At 41.8% G+C, this 18,787-nt stretch overlaps 2 protein-coding genes across 2 annotated transcripts; one reads left to right on the top strand and one right to left on the bottom strand.

Annotated features, from left to right (window-relative positions):
* The first annotated feature begins 157 nt into the window (after positions 1–157).
* On the top strand, positions 158–17,070 carry LOC134665495 (probable E3 ubiquitin-protein ligase MGRN1). The gene is made up of 19 exons (XM_063522470.1): positions 158–387; positions 1,633–1,751; positions 2,362–2,630; positions 3,049–3,236; positions 3,886–4,040; positions 4,463–4,699; positions 5,576–5,710; positions 6,376–6,468; positions 6,793–6,900; positions 7,667–7,849; positions 8,038–8,157; positions 8,332–8,419; positions 8,471–8,619; positions 8,779–8,881; positions 8,933–9,081; positions 9,914–10,013; positions 11,574–11,683; positions 14,556–14,637; positions 15,200–17,070. Exons 1-19 carry the CDS (start codon positions 300–302, stop codon positions 15,310–15,312), a joined length of 2,589 nt encoding a protein of 862 aa, XP_063378540.1. The 5' UTR covers positions 158–299; the 3' UTR covers positions 15,313–17,070.
* A 387-nt stretch (positions 17,071–17,457) lies between these two features.
* Positions 17,458–18,713, bottom strand: LOC134664958 (zinc finger protein 821-like). Its single transcript, XM_063521689.1, has one exon. It carries the CDS (start codon positions 18,546–18,548, stop codon positions 17,877–17,879), a length of 672 nt encoding a protein of 223 aa, XP_063377759.1. The 5' UTR covers positions 18,549–18,713; the 3' UTR covers positions 17,458–17,876.
* Positions 18,714–18,787: the final 74 nt, after the last annotated feature.

Here is an 18,787-nt window from a genome sequence, read left to right as displayed (position 1 = left end):
AATATCATATTCAGTTCTTCTTCTTCTACTAGGATCGCCTTTGGTTCGTCAAGACAATTTTATAAAACGTGAACCAGTTTTTATAAATTCTAAAAAACTCCCTTATTGCGTCACTGTCATGAGTGACTGAGTGTCAAGTGTCAACTAACTAAGCTGTCTGATCGTGGTCAATGGTCATTTGCATATAATTTGCATTTATTGATACGCTGTTTGCTTGCTATTTGCGATAAAAATAATCATTAACACGTCCACTGTGTCAAAGAATAGTTGTGATTACATTTTCTTCGTGAATTTCAATAATGGGGGCCCTCGCCAGCAGGCAGAACGCTGGTGTAGAGGAGGCCGATGTCGTGTCGAATCATGCATACAAATATCCACCTCGCTCAGGTAAGTTAGTGACCTTATACTGCTATTTATTTTATCCTGTTGTATTGTTGACTTGACAATGTTGAAACTGGCGATTATTGCGTAGGAATATGAATGATAAGCTTTGTGAGTGTACCTTGGATGATTATATTGATTATCTTCCTATTTACCTATTCACCTATATTTACCTATTTACCTATATTCCTATTTATAACGGTATAAAATCATTCCTAAGTATAGTATATCTATTACATACTTTATTCAGAGCTATAATATACTTACAATAGGTACAGTAAAGGGCCAAAAAGAATGCACATCGGTAATCATCGCATTTCCGAATACAAACGAATGCTCATTTCCATGTACATCAATTATTAGGTTAGTCGTTTATCAGAATTTGAATTTAGAACTAAGTACTTTATTGTTGTTTTGTTTTGATTTCACGTGAAATATATAGAGCTGTAAAACACGATGTAACTATTTTTAATTATTGCTATATATTCTTGTTAGGGAAAAATAATAATCTTCATAAATATATATTTTATATAAGATCGACAAAAAGTGTAATATTGTAATGACAAATCTCTGTTGAACCTTCTTAAAATAATTACTTACATTAACATCCTCATGTTTTTTAAATTGGTTGGCTTCAGATAAAAAATATTTATAAACATTGTGGATAATTTCGCGTGACTGGTAGAGTAACTTACCTTACCTTTTTTCCCTATAGATGCCATAGTACAAATTTAATTTTATAGGGGTTTTAGCAGCTCTATATATATATTGACTTAGATAGGCGACTGCACTCTCTCGCATTTGAACCATGACTGACAAAACAAACGTCATGGTGTGTGCGACACAGATATCGCTATACGAAGTCGAAATTAGCCGATTGCCTCTTTCTAAAGCTCGATGTGCATTCTTTTTGGCCCTTTACTGTACCAGTATTTAGGTATTTAAAAAATGATTTACATACTTTATTGATTTTTTAGTCATGTGGTGTTTATTTTATCTTATTTTACAACTATTAACACAATTACTACAAAGAGTACATTTGCAACTTTCACATGAATGTCAAAAATTAACAAAATTTTATTTTATTTAGCACACTTCTTGTGTGCTAAATATAATATTTGTGACTTAAAATAAAATAATGTGTGAATCTAAACTAGAGATGCACTGGATATTCGGCCGATGGTAAGGCTGAAAACATCTGGTATCCGGCCAAACAACTATCCGTTGCACCTCTAATGAAAACTATTTCAGGTAACTACTTCGGCAGCCACTTCATCATGGGTGGCGAGAGATTTGACACCCCGCAGCCCGAAGCTTACTTGTTTGGAGAAAATGCTGACTTGAACTTCCTGGGCAGCCGTCCTACTCCTGTAAGTACAACTTTAGTAATACCTACTATACTAAGAAAACCGGTTAGTCAAGGTAAAACAGTAATTAATTGAATATTACCATAGTCAGTCATAGAGACAAATGAAATTAACCTGTTATAAATACTTTTGTTAGGTATTTTATTTTCAAACAAACTCTGCTTTTAACTATTGATAGAGTTAGACCAAGAAAAGTCTGCAGCACTTTTGATAGCCCATGCAGTGCAAGTGATATTTTAAATGTCAAACTTCTATGAAATGATGACGTTTAAAATAACACTTGCACTGCGTGGGCTATCAAAAGTGTTGCAGACTTTTCTTGGTCTAACTCTATTTGTTGATAGTTTTTGCATTGAAGACACTGTATAATGGTCAGTAAAAATGCTCATAGTGAACCTTGTGTGGTATTTATGAATTAACTTTAGCTTATGACAATCTCCTAGCCTGTTTCGTAGGTAGTGATCCTGCCTACGAAACAGGATATTCCAGGTTAAAATTCTGGGCATTCTTTTGTGTGTTTATCACTATTGAATTTGAGCATACTGCTGGACTATGTTGATCTGTGTAAAATTGTCCTATAATTTTTACTTAGTACTCTACACACACTTTTCAGTTCCCATACCCACCACCACAATCAAATGAACCGACCAAAACTCTCAAAAGCCTCGTAAACATCCGCAAGGAGTCACTCAGATTTGTCCGCTGCCCGGAGCCGGTGGGCAAGCTGGTGGAAAACAACAAGATCGGAGACAGCATGATCAAACCCGTGGAGAACGGGAAGGGGACGTATTATAATATAGAGTTTACTTTTGACTGTGATGCCAGGATTGCCATCACTATATTCTACTTCTGCACTGAGGAAGTTACTCCAACTGGTGTTGTGTAAGTAGAACTTAGAAATTAAAGTATATTTTCTATTCCACAATATTAGGACTTTTAAGTAAATACATGTGCATTGGTTTAAGAGATACAATAATCTCCTTCTACACTAGAGGTTTAACTAATGTCAAATAGTAGTAATAGTATTGTAAATCTGTTCTTCAAAAACTTATACAATAAATACCTTCTAGCATATTTGTGGCTGATAGTGATAATGGATTTTCTCATGTTCTGCTACATGTTTTGTAGTGAACATGTAGGTCATACGTGGGTCATACATGGTCATACGGAACAATTTTACGATGAGACTAACTTATAAATCTTGAAAATTCTCTTTCACCTATCAAAGTGGGGCTGGCTCAAACATTCCTATATATTAGTATCAAACTCCAAGCTATAAATCAACATATTTCATTAACAGGTACTACCCCCGTGACCCAGCCATGACCTCCCAAACGTACCACTACAAGAAAGGCGCGAACCAGCAGTTCTGTCAGCTCGCACACGTCTTCGACCCCTCCCGACATGCTGACGAGGAACTATTATACAATGCGGACACTGAGATCATCCCAGTCGCTATATACTGCGTTGTTGACGAGGGACAAGACGGTAAGTTAGCTACCATTAAGAGAGTAAGCTATAATTTTCAGATTCTACTCTAGGGACCACTGCCACCACTACCCAACTACTTATAGAGTACTGTGAGGACATGAACGTCACTGTCGGTGAGTGCTAACGCTATCATCATCATCATCAAGGTTTTTTCTAGAGGCCATTATGAGAGCAAAGTGCGGTACAACTGTTTCGTCAAAGAGATAAGGAGCAGAAATAATTGTAGTTCTTGTAATAGTATTATTATAATAATTTTTTTTACTCTTACTTCTAGACAAGAGACCGTATCAAAAAGCTAACTTTCTCTGAAACCAGTTTAGAATGTAGTTTATTTTTTTTCTTTTAAGCTCTAAGATGAATAGATGTTAATGCTTTTGTAGAATTCTTTGTATGCAAGCGGGTTATTTGGACTTAGAGAGTATTCATGCTCATAGTATTAAGGGCGCGGCCACACTGGCAATTTGCGAGCGAGTTTAAAGCGAGCCGAGCGCGCAACGATCTCGCCGCGAGAACGCAACTACTTCGCTCCCATTACAGTATGACAGTACACAGCGAAATCGATGCGCCCCCCTGTCAACTCGCCAGTGTGGCCGCGCCCTTACAAATGAAGGTTTTAAGTAATGTAACTATTAATAATTTGCTACAGAAATCCGCCAATCGCACACTACGATAGCAATAGTGGAGAAGCACTCAGACGGCACTTACGTACTGAAGGCGCTCAAACAGAAACTGTTCGTGGACGGGCTGTGCTACCTGCTGCAGGAGATCTACGGCATCGAGAACAAGAATCTCGACACTAAGGTAATTAAACCCTTACTGCATATACGTAAAAAAAATATTTGTTTTAATTTGAACTTTAATAGCTGTCAATAGAGTTGAATATCATATCCGCTATATATGGCTCTCTATGCGGTACAGGGACTAATAAAGTTGAGGAAATTCTTGTTTCTGAGTATACTTGTTCTGTAGCACTTCCACGCTATATTTATTTATTTAAACCTTATTGCACAAAATATAAAAAAAATACAAATGGCGGACTTAATGCCTAAAGGTAAGAAAATTATTAGTTAAGGAGGACAAGGAGCCAAATAATTTTATGTTCATATGGAAATGAAAATTGGGTGTCATAATCATAATATAGTGTATTGAAAATATAACCAATCGTTATTCATCTTTCCAAACGTATACTCTGATACCTATACTTAAAGTCCATATTTCCCCAGCCAAGCTCCGACGAGGAAACCGAAGAGGGCGGCTCAGAATGCGTCATCTGCATGTGCGACGTCCGCGACACCCTCATACTGCCGTGCCGCCATCTTTGTTTATGCAACTCGTGTGCGGACTCTCTGCGGTACCAGGCGAATAACTGCCCGATCTGCAGAGCCCCGTTCAGGGCGTTACTGCAGATCAGGGCTTTACAACGAGCCACCGCACCTGCGCCCCCCGCGAGCCCGCCGCTGGTGAGTGACAGAGACACTCATACTGCCATCTTTGTCTATGTGACTCGTGTTCAGACTCTCTGCGGTACCAGGTCAACAACTGCCCGATCTGCAGAGGCCCGTTCAGGGCGTTACTGCAGATCAGGGCTTTACAACGGGCGACAGCGCCTGCGCCACCCGCTAGCCCGCCGCTGGTGAGTGACAGAGACACTCATACTGCCATCTTTGTCTATGTGACTCGTTTTCAGACTCTGCGGTACCAGGTCAACAACTGCCCGATCTGTAGAGCCCCGTTTAGGGCGTTACTGCAGATCAGGGCTTTACAACGAGCCACCGCGCCTGCGCCCCCCGCGAGCCCGCCACTGGTAAGTGACAGAGACACCCTCATATTAACCCGCCACCATCTCTGTCTATGTAACTCGTGTGCGGACTCTCTCTGGTATTAAGCCAACAACTGTTAGATGTGTAGAGCGCCGTCCAGGGCTATACAGCGGGCCACCGTGTCTCCGCCCCCCGCAAACCCTCCATTGGTAAGTGACAGAGACGACAAGTGTGAGAAAGACGCTTTCATACTGTCCTCTCGTAGATCGTAGATCTCTGTCTCGCCGACTCGTTCGTTTTATCTTATAACTTTAAACGAGCAATTCTTGTATATTTCAGGGATCTCGAAAATAGCTCTAAAGATTTCGATGAAATTCGCTGTACTTATGGGGGTTTTCGGGGACGAAAAATAGATCTAGCTAGGTCTTATCTGGGAAAACACGTATTTTCGAGTTTTTATAATGTTTTCCGAGCAAAGCTGCCGGATGGGAGACCGGTCCCAGATATTTAATTTATTTATAAAGCTAGAAATTTTCTGTATTTATCGGTGTGTGTTATAAGTGAATATGTTTGTAGGGGAGTATGGAGAACATCCCGGCGGGCTACGAGCCGGTGTCCCTCATAGAGGCGCTGAACGGGCCGCCCCCCGCGCGCGCCCCGCCGCAGCTGCAGCCCGCCATCGCCAGCCCCGACACCGACACCGCCTCGCAGGTACTACACACAACACTAAAATAACTAATTGAAGTCTGACCAGTCATCCCACGGATATGAAATCAATGTCTTCTGTACCGCGGGCGCCGGACTCATAGAGTCGAGTCATCGCCAGCATCGACACGCTTCACAGGTACTAGCCTATTCAGGCATTTGTTCCACCAGAAATAAGCGGCATCAGCATGTCAAATAGCGATCACGTATTAACACATTCATTGCCACTAAGTGCTACGGGTTACGCTCATAGCGCGTAGCCACGTCTTCGCCGTATGGAGCGCGTAGTCGCTACGATCAGTGTACCCGACAGTTGGGTTCTTGGCGCTGAATGTGTTAAGCTTGAAAATAACCTTCGATGTTATGATCGCGACAATGCCTTCGTGACCCCGGAGAAAGACTGGATAAAGTTACATCAACGTCTAAAACGTCAGAAGACATAAATTTTACTACAGAAGCCTGTGCGAGTTTCTCGATTATATCGGATATCAGATATTGTATTATATATTGATAGTTTTCTAATTTGAACGTTTTGCATATGCACAGTTGCGCACTATTAGGGCTGTCATTCGGCCGTCATACAACATTCACAATGTCCGTTCTTTCAACCAGCATCCCACTATGGATTCTTGGCATTCTACTATCAGTCTATTTTTTTTGTATTTGCACAGGCGGCAGAGATCCTGAACCGCTGTAACCTCGAGCGCAGCTCCTCCACCAGTCTCGGCAGTGCGCTCAACAACACACATGCTCTCACTCCAGAGGTAAAGTCAACCGTTGGACAGTATGCCACCTGATTTAAACTTTCACGATTTTTACACATTATTAATTAGTACAACGGGACTTAATCGCTTATTTAAGTTTCGAAACGTCAGTGGTAAATCTTAAACTTAAATACGCGATTAATTCCGCATGTGGCATAAATCGGAAATTTAAACCATATATTAACAATTCAATAACAAGTTGGTGGCTATCGTCTTTTGTTCCTATTCGCTTTTTGTTATACGCAGATCGTACGATGCCGAACGATGCGTCAATTCTCGTCTCTCCTTATAACAAAACCTATTTTATATATTTTTTTATCTCAGTTCCGCATGTCAGTGCTCTTGGCTCGTGAGCAGGATGGCAGACGTGAACGAGCCGCCAGCCCGCTGCTGCGCGAGCCCGCGAGGGTCAGCCCTGAGGCTGTCAATAAGGTAAAGATTCATGAAACATCACCTAAATGTAAAGTGCCATTCGATGTTAACGTTAAATGAATGATCTAATTTAAGCTGTGATTGCACACGGAACGCAACATGCGCCATGTGCAAGCACTACACCACACCACCAAAAATCTGACAATCTTTGGAAAGACCTTGGCCTTGGTCAGGTGGTGTGGTGTGGACTGTATATGGATGTGGATGGTTGGCAGTCCTCAACTGTGCGTTTCTCCAGAAACTTCCTGCCTCGCACAGCCAAACTGTGGAATGAACTGTCGCCTGCGGCATTTCCGGGCCGATACGACCTTCAAACCTTCAAGAAAAGAGCGTACTCCCATCTTAAAGGCCGGCAACGCGCTTGCAACTCTTCTGGTGTTGCGGGTGTCCATGGGCGGCGGTAATCGCTTACCACCAGGTGATCCGTCTGCTCGTTTGCCTCCTATTTCATAAAAAAAAATCGATTTATTGGAAAAACCACGTTAAGTACATTTTCGAAGATAGAACAAAGATAATAAAATCACTACGTTTTAGGGTAGAAATGGAAGAAGTGCCGCTATGGCAATGGATAACAATAATTTCCTGGATTTAGAATTTAGAACTTTTTAGTTCATTTTTAATGTTGCTAACAATCTTCTCAAAGGTTTGGTTCCAAATTGTCTTAGAATTGTATCAGTTTCGTTTACGTTTATAGATTTTTCTCTGTTTTTAATTTGAGTAAAAAAACTCTAAAAAGCAAAGTAAACTATTTTAATTAAAATTCCAGTCATCCTTAAGCCTGGAATACCCCGCGGAGGCGTCCGTCCACGAGCCGAGCTCCGAAGACGAGGGCTCCGCCGAGCTGGCCCTCGCTGAACCCGAGCCGGCTGAAGAACACGAGCCCGACAGCGACGCCGAGCGACTGTCGCCTCTATTGACACAGCCGCAACCACCATTACAGCCTAACGGGGTAAGTTGAACCTCCTCAAGGATATGGAGACGAGGGCTCCGCCGAGCTGGCTCTCGCTGAACCCGAGCCGGCTGAAGAACACGAGCCTGACAGCGACGCCGAGCGACTGTCGCCTCTATTGACACAGCCGCAACCACCATTACAGCCTAACGGGGTAAGATGAACCTCCTCAAGGATATGGAGACGAGGGCTCCGCCGAGCTGGCTCTCGCTGAACCCGAGCCGGCCGAGGAGCACGAGCCCGACAGCGACGCCGAGCGACTGTCACCTCTATTGACACAGCCGCAACCACCATTACAGCCTAACGGGGTAAGTTGAACCTCCTCAAGGATATGGAGACGAGGGCTCCGCCGAGCTGGCTCTCGCTGAACCCGAGCCGGCTGAAGAACACGAGCCCGACAGCGACGCCGAGCGACTGTCGCCTCTATTGACACAGCCGCAACCACCATTACAGCCTAACGGGGTAAGTTGAACCTCCTCAAGGATATGGAGACGAGGGCTCCGCCGAGCTGGCTCTCGCTGAACCCGAGCCGGCTGAAGAACACGAGCCTGACAGCGACGCCGAGCGACTGTCGCCTCTATTGACACAGCCGCAACCACCATTACAGCCTAACGGGGTAAGATGAACCTCCTCAAGGATATGGAGACGAGGGCTCCGCCGAGCTGGCTCTCGCTGAACCCGAGCCGGCCGAGGAGCACGAGCCCGACAGCGACGCCGAGCGACTGTCGCCTCTATTGACACAGCCGCAACCACCATTACAGCCTAACGGGGTAAGTTGAACCTCCTCAAGGATATGGAGACGAGGGCTCCGCCGAGCTGGCTCTCGCTGAACCCGAGCCGGCTGAAGAACACGAGCCTGACAGCGACGCCGAGCGACTGTCGCCTCTATTGACACAGCCGCAACCACCATTACAGCCTAACGGGGTAAGATGAACCTCCTCAAGGATATGGAGACGAGGGCTCCGCCGAGCTGGCTCTCGCTGAACCCGAGCCGGCTGAAGAACACGAGCCTGACAGCGACGCCGAGCGACTGTCGCCTCTATTGACACAGCCGCAACCACCATTACAGCCTAACGGGGTAAGTTGAACCTCCTCAAGGATATGGAGACGAGGGCTCCGCCGAGCTGGCCCTCGCTGAACCCGAGCCGGCCGAGGAGCACGAGCCCGACAGCGACGCCGAGCGACTGTCGCCTCTATTGACACAGCCGCAACCACCATTACAGCCTAACGGGGTAAGATGAACCTCCTCAAGGATATGGAGACGAGGGCTCCGCCGAGCTGGCTCTCGCTGAACCCGAGCCGGCTGAAGAACACGAGCCTGACAGCGACGCCGAGCGACTGTCGCCTCTATTGACACAGCCGCAACCACCATTACAGCCTAACGCTTTTTAAAAATCAGTAAGTATTACATATGAACGCAGAAGAATGTAAATGATCGTATTAGATTCATAATTGTTACATATTTTAAAATGTGTTTTTCAATTAAAAGACACATCAAGATTGTTTACCTTATTTCTAATGCTAAAAAAAAACGAACTATATTGTATTAAACAAAGGATTTTAATTCGAGCGCACTGATCAGTGTTTAGACAGACGATAGGTTAAGTGTAAAGTTTTTGAGTCGACATCTTATTGAAAAACCGGGCAAGTGCGAGTCGGACTCGCGCACGAAGGGTTCCGTGCCATACAGCAAAAAAAAAACGGAACAAAATGCTATAAGAAAACGGTCACCCATCCAAGTACTGACCACGCCAGACGTCGTTGCTTAACTTTGGTCAAAAATAACGTTTGCTGTATGGGAGCCCCACTTAAATCTTTATTTTATTCTGTTTTTAGTATTTGTTGTTATAGCGGCAACAGAAATACATCATCTGTGAAAATTTCAACTGTCTAGCTATCACGGTTCGTGAGTTACAGCCTGGTGACAGACAGACGGACGGACGGACAGCGAAGTCGTAGTAATAGGGTCCCGTTTTACCCTTTGGGTACGGAACCCTAAAAATTAATGTGGGTTGACACATTATTGCTTAACAGCATCCAGCTAATACTGTATTCATTGTGCAGGTGGGTCACCTGGGCGCTCGTTCGCGCACGCGCTCTCCGCTGCCGGCGCTCGCGCACATCGACGACCCCGACCCCGACGTGCCCGCCTCCCCCCGCGCATGTGAGTACTATCTTACGACGCCGCACCTTTCTATAGTCCGTTTTTTTTAGCATTAGAAAGAACTTCGCAGAAGTAAGCTTGTGGTTCCAAATCCGGCACTTTTAGCGCTAATAATTTGAAGTAAATTATATGTATTGACCATGCTACATTAGATAATTCAATAATTATTAACAATTAAAGAGCCTGATAAAAACTGCACGCTTGCTTCTGTGGAGTTCTTTCTAATGCTAAAAAAAACGGACTATAGAAAACTGATTTAGGCCCACTTGCACCATCCCACTAACCCGGGGTTAATCGGTTAAACCGTTAAGCTAGTGTCAAATTGTACTGATAACCATGGTGACACTCCAGGTTTAACCTGTTAACCCCGGGTTAGTGAATGGTGCAAGTGGCCCTAAGAAAAGTAGTCGGCGTATTATTTGACGGGAACTCTGTTACAATGTAACTGGAGGTGATAGGCACAGAAAGACACTGTCTATATTTTATTTATCGCTAGTCACAGGGAATGGTAGATCATCTGGTACTCGTGAAATTTTCAGGCATGCTTGATGTTTTAAATGTAGAGTCAGACCAAGAATAGTCTGCAGCGGATTTGATAGCCCACGCAGTGAAAGTGTTTTTTTAAACGTCAAACTTCTATGAGATTATGACGTATAAATGACACTTTAACTGCGTGGGCTATCAAATCCGCTGCAGACTTTTTTTGGTCCGACTCTATAAGAATCGTAGATCATTAAATCATCATATCAGGCTGGTGTCATATTATTGATGATTTCCCGTCATCCGCTTTATTACAGCGAAAATCATTAAGTACATTCCTTATATTTAAGTCAGATTTATTTACTATATCCTGTACCAAATTTGTATTAGCATTATATTGTTATCTGCATATAGTCATCGTTCGTGATAATCAGGATTCACAAAAAAAACATTGCTTTAAAGGCGTAAATCATATTTAGAAATACCAATATGGGTAGGCCATACCAGTTAAATATTGTCCGGATTTGTTATTTTCTTTTATTGTTGTACGGATATGGAGCAATAATACTCAAGATCACCACCCTCATTGACTGAAGTGTCATCGACAGTCTAAAGTTTACTCATTCTCACTGGCTATGTTTGGTGTATAAAGTCCTAATTTTAAAAATTGAAATATCGATAATATGCTGAAAAAAATCTGGCAATCTAATAATGTGAAGTCGTTACCTAAAACACATCTGAGTCTTACATTTCGAGTATAAAATAATTCGAAATATGTACATGGTTATTTCGAAGTTTTTACAAAAAACCAATCCCTGGTTTGGACCGCATCTGTAAAGCAATTACTCTGAAAGAAAACCTCCCAAATGAAACATTTGAGAAAACGCAAAGGGCTGATTTAGACGGCGCGCGAACTCGCATGCGATTGTAGTTACATTGCAGGTTACGTCCAATTCATCCGACCGATCAAAAACCGCAATGTAATGAAACTCGCATGCGAGTTCTCGCACCGTCTAAATGAGGCCTAGACTGTAAAGGGTCAACTCAATAGGGTTGGTAAAAGTTGGTTGTTGGTAAAAGCAGCGAGCTCTGCGGGCTCGGCGGGGTCGCCGCCGGCCGAGGACTCGGACTATTTCACGCCGGAGGACACCGCCACCACCATTCTGACCGTGCCCAAGCACAAACATTCTGTAAGTCTGCGTGCCCAGCGGGTGGGGGGCTCTTACGACATTATTTTGATGTTTACGTATCGTATTTGAACCGTAGCTGGTTAGTATGGCCGGTAAAAATCGGATGCGATGCAAACCCTAAAGAGGCCCACTGATTACCAGTTCGCCGGACGATATCAGCTTGACAGTTGTTCGGAACACCTTTTGCGTATAACTGACAGACTGATATCGTCCGACGAACTGGCAATCTGTGGGCCCCTTTAGATTACGCATATGTAAGTGTAGAATTGATAAATCCAAAATCGTATCCCATAACTTTTGAAACACGGCGGATAGCATGCCATCTCTACGTCTACGTCTAAATTTTAGATAGCAAACCTAGCATTCGCCGTCAAATTTTCTTCATCGCACATGACGACTTTATAGCTTCTTCGATTCTGATACAATTTGCCCTAGAGCCTGTCCGGGGGTCGTCAGGGCGGAGATTTTAATGCGTTCTACTTCAGTTTTCAGTTCTTATTAATGGAATTATAATAGTTATCTAAAGTGTCCGGGGAATAACGTTCGATTTCAGGGAAATGTCCGCACTGAGAGAAAAATCATCACCAGGAAAAAAAAAACAGTTCTGTACTGGGGGAAAAAATGAAGTTTTAGTAATAATTATGGACGTTTCACTATTTCTGTAAAGTTTATTTATTTCTACAGCACAGTAATCCCAAATATAATTTCAACAAACAGGAACTAATAGGAATTGCAAAAGTCAATTTGTTCCTATTAGTTAACTCTCCTTGTCCCCGGATTAAGTTTATTTTTGTAATTCTAAGTGTGTTTTTGTTGTACTTTTCTCTCAGTGCGGGTTCTTTTAAATCTGTTTGGCGTCGACAGTAAATGGTAGCATAAGGAAGTTTGGACACTTGTAAATAGATGGAGTATCATATCATAACGTCGTAAGAGCCTTCCTGCATCAGCAGGCACTCATGGTTTGTGACATCACGTCATCCTGTAGCGGTGATTTCGTTCTGTTGTTGTGGTTTAATTTGCGCATCCATTCTTCACGTAATACGTTATTTTTGTTTTGCATTATGGTTATCATTTTGGTTCGTTCTTTTAAGTTGCATCACACAGCTATTTTTTTGTAGTTTTTGGTAAATCATATTTTTCGTGTGACATCATGTTTAATTAGTTAACTGCCGTCTTCGGTGTCATGAATATGTTAAGTTAATGATTTGAATACTTACAGTTTTCATCTGCAACTTTTACAACGTTTTTATTAAAAAATAAAATTAATAAATAAATACGAGGGTTGCACTGAAAATGTCGGGAATAGAGAATACTGTCGCATCTAGACAGTCAATCTTTATTTTAATGCATACTTAATCTCAAACTGACCACGCATATAAATTTTCTTTTGAAAGTAATCATTCTGTAATGCACACGGCTCATAATCCCAAAGTCCTTTTTGTATGGCGATTTTGGAGCCTTAGTGGTTTTGTATGAAATTCGTGGAGTAGCCAACGGAATTGAAGTTTTTTTTACATATATATATATAATATTTTTTTACTGTTGTCATATGAATATTTAGGAATGTCGAAATCTGCCGATATGCAACTTTTTTGGCAGTCTTTTTAATTAACAGCACAAATGCGATTTTAATTTTTGACGTCGCTTTGGAATGACATGCTTCTTTAAGATCATCTATGGGATAAAATGAAAGTGACTTTCATATTTAATTTTAACCGCAAACGAGCGTACGATGAACTCTAGTTCATAAAAAAATAACAGAAGCCCATTGTAACTTTTATTTGTTCGCTGAGGGCATATTGAAAACCGTTTAAAAATTTGATCGGAAAAATCACTTTGCCAAAAATTCAAATAATGTTCGACATACAATTTTCAAATTGCCAGTAATTCTTAAATACAAATGACAACCAAATGAAATATACCTTAAAAGTTTTATAAAGAGTTACATTTTTATAAATTATATGCCTCTTTCTATTATGTTATTTCTAAGTGTCCCATTCCCGAATATTTCAGTGCGACCCTCGTATTATAGGACATTCTTACACGGATTGACTAAGTCCCACAGTAAGCTCAAGAAGGCTTGTGTTGTGGGTACTCAGACAACGATATATATAATATATAAATATGTACTTAAATACATAGAAAACAACCATGACTCAGGAACAAATATCTGTGTCATCACACAAATAAATGCCCTTACTGGGATTCGAACCCAGGACCATCGGCTTCACAGGCAGCCAGGTTTTTTATTATTATCTTATACTGACAAAAATGCACTGTAAAGGTTGTGTTAAGTATCCTGATCGGAGAATTGGCCGTTTTACAAAATGACCAATGACCTTATGGTTTAGTCGGGATATTCTGTGTTTAAACTGTAGAAAATAAACAGAGAAACACAGGGTTCCTCTATGAAATTGCTAAATGTAAAGTAGTTACATTATCTGTTGGTATTTTACGATCTGGCTACGACATGTAGGTATAATGCTTATATATACATATCTGTAGTTGTATCCTATTTGAAAAGGTATGTATTTAATATATTATTATTCGTACCGTACCCGTTATCGCTGTGAGATCTTGCTAGCTATTGTCAGTTCTTGGAGCGTTCCACCACAGTTGAGTTTTGTTTTTGCTTCTATACCATACCTATAATAGTAGGTATACCTACTATCCGCTAACCGGTACCTATTGAAACATTTCTTTCACACTTTAACATTTATTTTATTCAAAAAAACTTGCACTGTGACACTTGTGACTTGCATACTCATAGCAAAGTGAAAGGTATATGAGTTATGACATATGACCTCAGTGGTCAGTTACTTTTATATGATTATGTTACTTGATTTGGCGTGACTATGACGTTTGATAACAGGAGCTGATGGGCAACGGGCCGGCGGCCGGCGACGGCACTCCGCAGCGCTGGGCGCTGCCGCATCGCGTCACTTCCTTGCCAGGTAACTGTTACCATGTTATTACATAGTAGTGTATACAATTAAATACCCTATACCAGGGTTCCCCAATCTTTTTCAGTCCGCGGCGCACTTACAAGTTTAAAATGGTATATCGGCTCCCTACGACTAGGCTATTCGAAATAGATCGGTAACATGGCAAGGAGAATTGCCTCACGGCGCCCCTCTTAGCTGTCTACGGCGCACAGTTTGGGAACCCCTGCCCTATGCATTATTTTTCCGCTTAGGCCTACTTGCACCATTCCACTAACCCAGGGTTAAGCGGTTAAACTGTTAACCCAGTGTCAAATTGTACTGGTAACCATGGTAACTCCAGGTTTAACCGCTTTACCCCGGGTTAGTGGAATGGTACAAGTCGGCCTTATTCAATTTATAGCAACATTTAATAGCAACATTTTTATAGATATCATAACTGTACCCTATGTACACTGGCGTTCAAAAGTGCATGGATATGTTTCAACCGTAATATTAAGGCACTACGGTCGACATCTATCCATGCACTTTTGAACGCCACTGTACATACATACATTCATACATATGATTGCAGGCACGCCGCTCTCGCAATCGTCAGTGCGTTCATCAGGCGACTCCTACAGCTCGACGTCGTCCACTCGGCAGCTGCTCGCGGCCGCGCCGCTGCCCGCCGACACCGCGTGCTAGCGCCAGCCATGTGTTATGACCGCGCATGTCGCTATACAGCCGGGTAACACCTAGCTGCATGGTAACTTGGTGTCGTCAGATGGGATACAATGCTTCATTGGATGGTCTATACAGGGTGTAATCGTTAAGTGTGGCCAGGCGATAATTGCGTAAATATAACAGACATCAGAAAACTTCCAATTGATGTCGAAAGTGCGTTATCCGATGAGTAAAATTACATTAATAACTTTTTTTTAAGAAAAGCAGAAATATCCCAAACATTAACTTCAAACCCCCCCATACATTTAATACGACAATTCACCCCTCAAAGAACGTCGGTGTCGTAAAAGATAAAACTGCTTGAGATGCATTATTTGCACATTCGATATCAATTTGAAGTTTTCTGATATCTGTTATATTTACGGAATTATCGCCTGGCTACACATTATACCCTGTATGCTAAGTCAAAGATGACGCGTGACATTCGCCTTGTAATTTTTTTAAGTATTATAGTCCGCGGGATAATTAACAGAAAACGAAATAGAATTATTGGTGTCGTATTTAAAATTATCGAACATTACTTATTAGCCGCTTTTGGAAATGTGGAACTTATATAGTTCATCATGAAGTACTTTCAATATGCTTTGAGAGATTTTACTATTTAGATTTACAAATGATTAAAATTGTGTATTGTTATTACCTCCCTGATATTTAGATTTATTTGTATATAAACATCAATTACCGATATTGATCTTCGCTCAAGTTTATAAATCGATATCTCTATCGTATTTAAGATTAATAAAGTTATATTATGTACTAATACTAATTACTTCAGGTCTAGTCACAAAAGCTGGCGCGAGATTCGTACCATCGTCGAGACTGGGGGTCTACCGCGAAATTTAGTTATCTGTCGCTCTAATATGCAAGAGTAATAGAGAGACAGCTGATGAAATCTCGATTTTCGCGGTAGGTCCTCTGTTAACTGACAATCGATCGCCCTTTTTGCTAAGGTATAAGACATAGACTAGGAATCCTCTAGACGTAGTTTAGAGCAATTATGCAACCGATGCTGCCAAAAATGCGGGGGTGCGCGGGACGAGGTGAGCGAAGTCCCGTGCCGTGATTGGTCCGTTCAAACGACGAACGAGTTCACGGACGTCACGCAAAGACACTTTCGACTCGAACATGGAGTAAAATTACCGTATGCGTGGCAGCGGGGGTAGCGCGACTATGCTCAGTCTAGAGGATGTTTTGTCTGTGGTATAAGATCCATCCATGGTCAAGAATTTCGCTATTATGTTAGTATGTTTTAATTGGTATTCGGCGCCAACTTCTGTGAATTGATCTGTACATAAGTATTATTAGTTAAAGTGTAGGCTATCTTTTTCAATATATTACATTAGTTTTAAGGTTTCAGATTTTTATATTATTCAATGTAAAAGAAGAAACAACATGTAAATTTCTTCTTGATGACTCTAAAAATGTATATAGGTTAACATAATCGGTATGAAATCAGAACACATATGTATTACAATTATATAACTGTGTTTGACAAGTCAATGTATAAAGTAGATGTTAAATGTAAGCATAATGGACTGACAAAAACATTCCTGGTCTTCAGCACTGAATCTCAGAATAGAATGGTAGCTAACTTTAGCTAAGTAACTTTATTGTGGTTCTGTATCTATAAGTTTACTCATTTTATTATCTTTGAAATTTATGGATTACTTTAAAAAAAATTATTTCAATAAACTATAAGAATGTTAATTTTGTGTTTCATATTCTTGTTTTATGGTATCCCTACATCTTAGCATTGAATAAGAATCGCAGATTGTACAAGTTTATAGTTAGTCAAGACTGTAAAAACAGTAAACATATTTGGCACACACACATGATACTCACTCCAACTGTGAGGGAAAGAATTTAGAGGTGAAAGAGGGTGGTTAGTAATTCTACAGTAGTTCACCTTATAATGATATTATTATGTCCATTGTTTTCAACGGACAATTAACAGTGTTGGACAAAACCAGTCCATTTTTAATGGACCTACAACTGTACCCAAGAAAGCAAGACATTTTCACCTAACACAATTGTCCTGTGAAAACAATGGTGCATATACAAGTGTCTTTACAGTGAGAAACTAAGATATAAATAAAATAACAATAAATGTCACTAAAACATACAAAATGCATTTATTGTGATCTTTTGAAAGGTACACATGACAATTAAAATCTCAATTATACTTGTAAAAATATGTGCCAAGATAAACACTCAATACCTCACGGGTACTATGCTGCTCTACATTAGCAAACCTCACAGTATACATAAATAAATACTCTATAAAAACATAAAAAAGCAGATAATTATTTACAACAACACTAATATAATATTAAATTCAGTTATTGCATAATACACATTGTATAAAGTTAGAATAAAGTAAACTTCCATAAACAATCCTATTCAATTCCTAATGTCACCCGGACAAATCCCACATTCAAATAGAGCTTCTGTCACAATAAAAAGGACAACACCATCATAATTGGTAGCTAAATCCAGTGATCACTACAGACCCCGCTGATTTGCTCTCAACTTTGGTTGTTTATGTCATTGTTCAACTGTGGAAAGTTGGGCTCTATAAAGGGGTGAGAGTTAGCAGCAGGGTTAGAGATTTTCTTGAGGGCCTGTCGGCGCGCGGCGTAGGCCGACATCCGCGCCAAGCGCGTGCGGCGCTGCTCGGGAGTCTCGCTGGCGAGGCGCCGCGCGGCGTACGCCGACATGCGCGCCAGGCGCCGCGCGCGCTGCTCGGCGCTCTCGTGCGCCAGTCGCCGCGCCGCGTACTCTGACATGCGCTTGAGGCGCAGCGCACGCTGCTCCGGCGTCTCGTTGGCGAGCCGCTGCGCGGCGTACGCCGACATCTTGGCCAACCTCGCAGCCCGTTCCTCTTCTGTTTCGCTTCTGGGCCCCGAGCCCTTTCTCCTGCGCCGCCCGGCGGCACCCGACTCTTCGATCAACAGCGGGTCCTCTGGCCCCGTCGATGACCCGTCGTCCCCGTACTCCTGGTACGATCGCTCCATATTCGGCTCCTCCTTCACGCCGCCGAAGGGCATTTGGATAGCGTCCAAACTAAAATCCGAAGTATTCATGGCTCTGTGTGCATCGATCTGTTCAGATTTTATTGTAGAGATCCACTCGTCGTTCGCTTTCGCTATTACCATTTTCTTCCACGAACAATCGGATGTACTAAAATCTTCACCCATACTGATTGTTCAAGGACAGCGATATCCAAAGAATCATAGTATCGAATCGATATCACGAATTACAGTGCTTCTTTGTATAAAATTCAATAAATTATAAAAGAAATCACATCCTCCACTTGTTTACTTTTTCGACGTTTTCATGGCGTATACAGATACAATAAGAAAACCAAAAAAAGGGGCTTACCCAATCTCGCCATGCGTTATGTCAATAGATAAAATTGTTATGTTGGCACTTCATG

The sequence above is a fragment of the Cydia fagiglandana genome, chromosome 6 (assembly GCF_963556715.1).
Source record: "Cydia fagiglandana chromosome 6, ilCydFagi1.1, whole genome shotgun sequence".
Classification (NCBI taxonomy): domain Eukaryota; kingdom Metazoa; phylum Arthropoda; class Insecta; order Lepidoptera; family Tortricidae; genus Cydia; species Cydia fagiglandana.
This window is presented reverse-complemented; position numbering and strand designations above follow the sequence as displayed.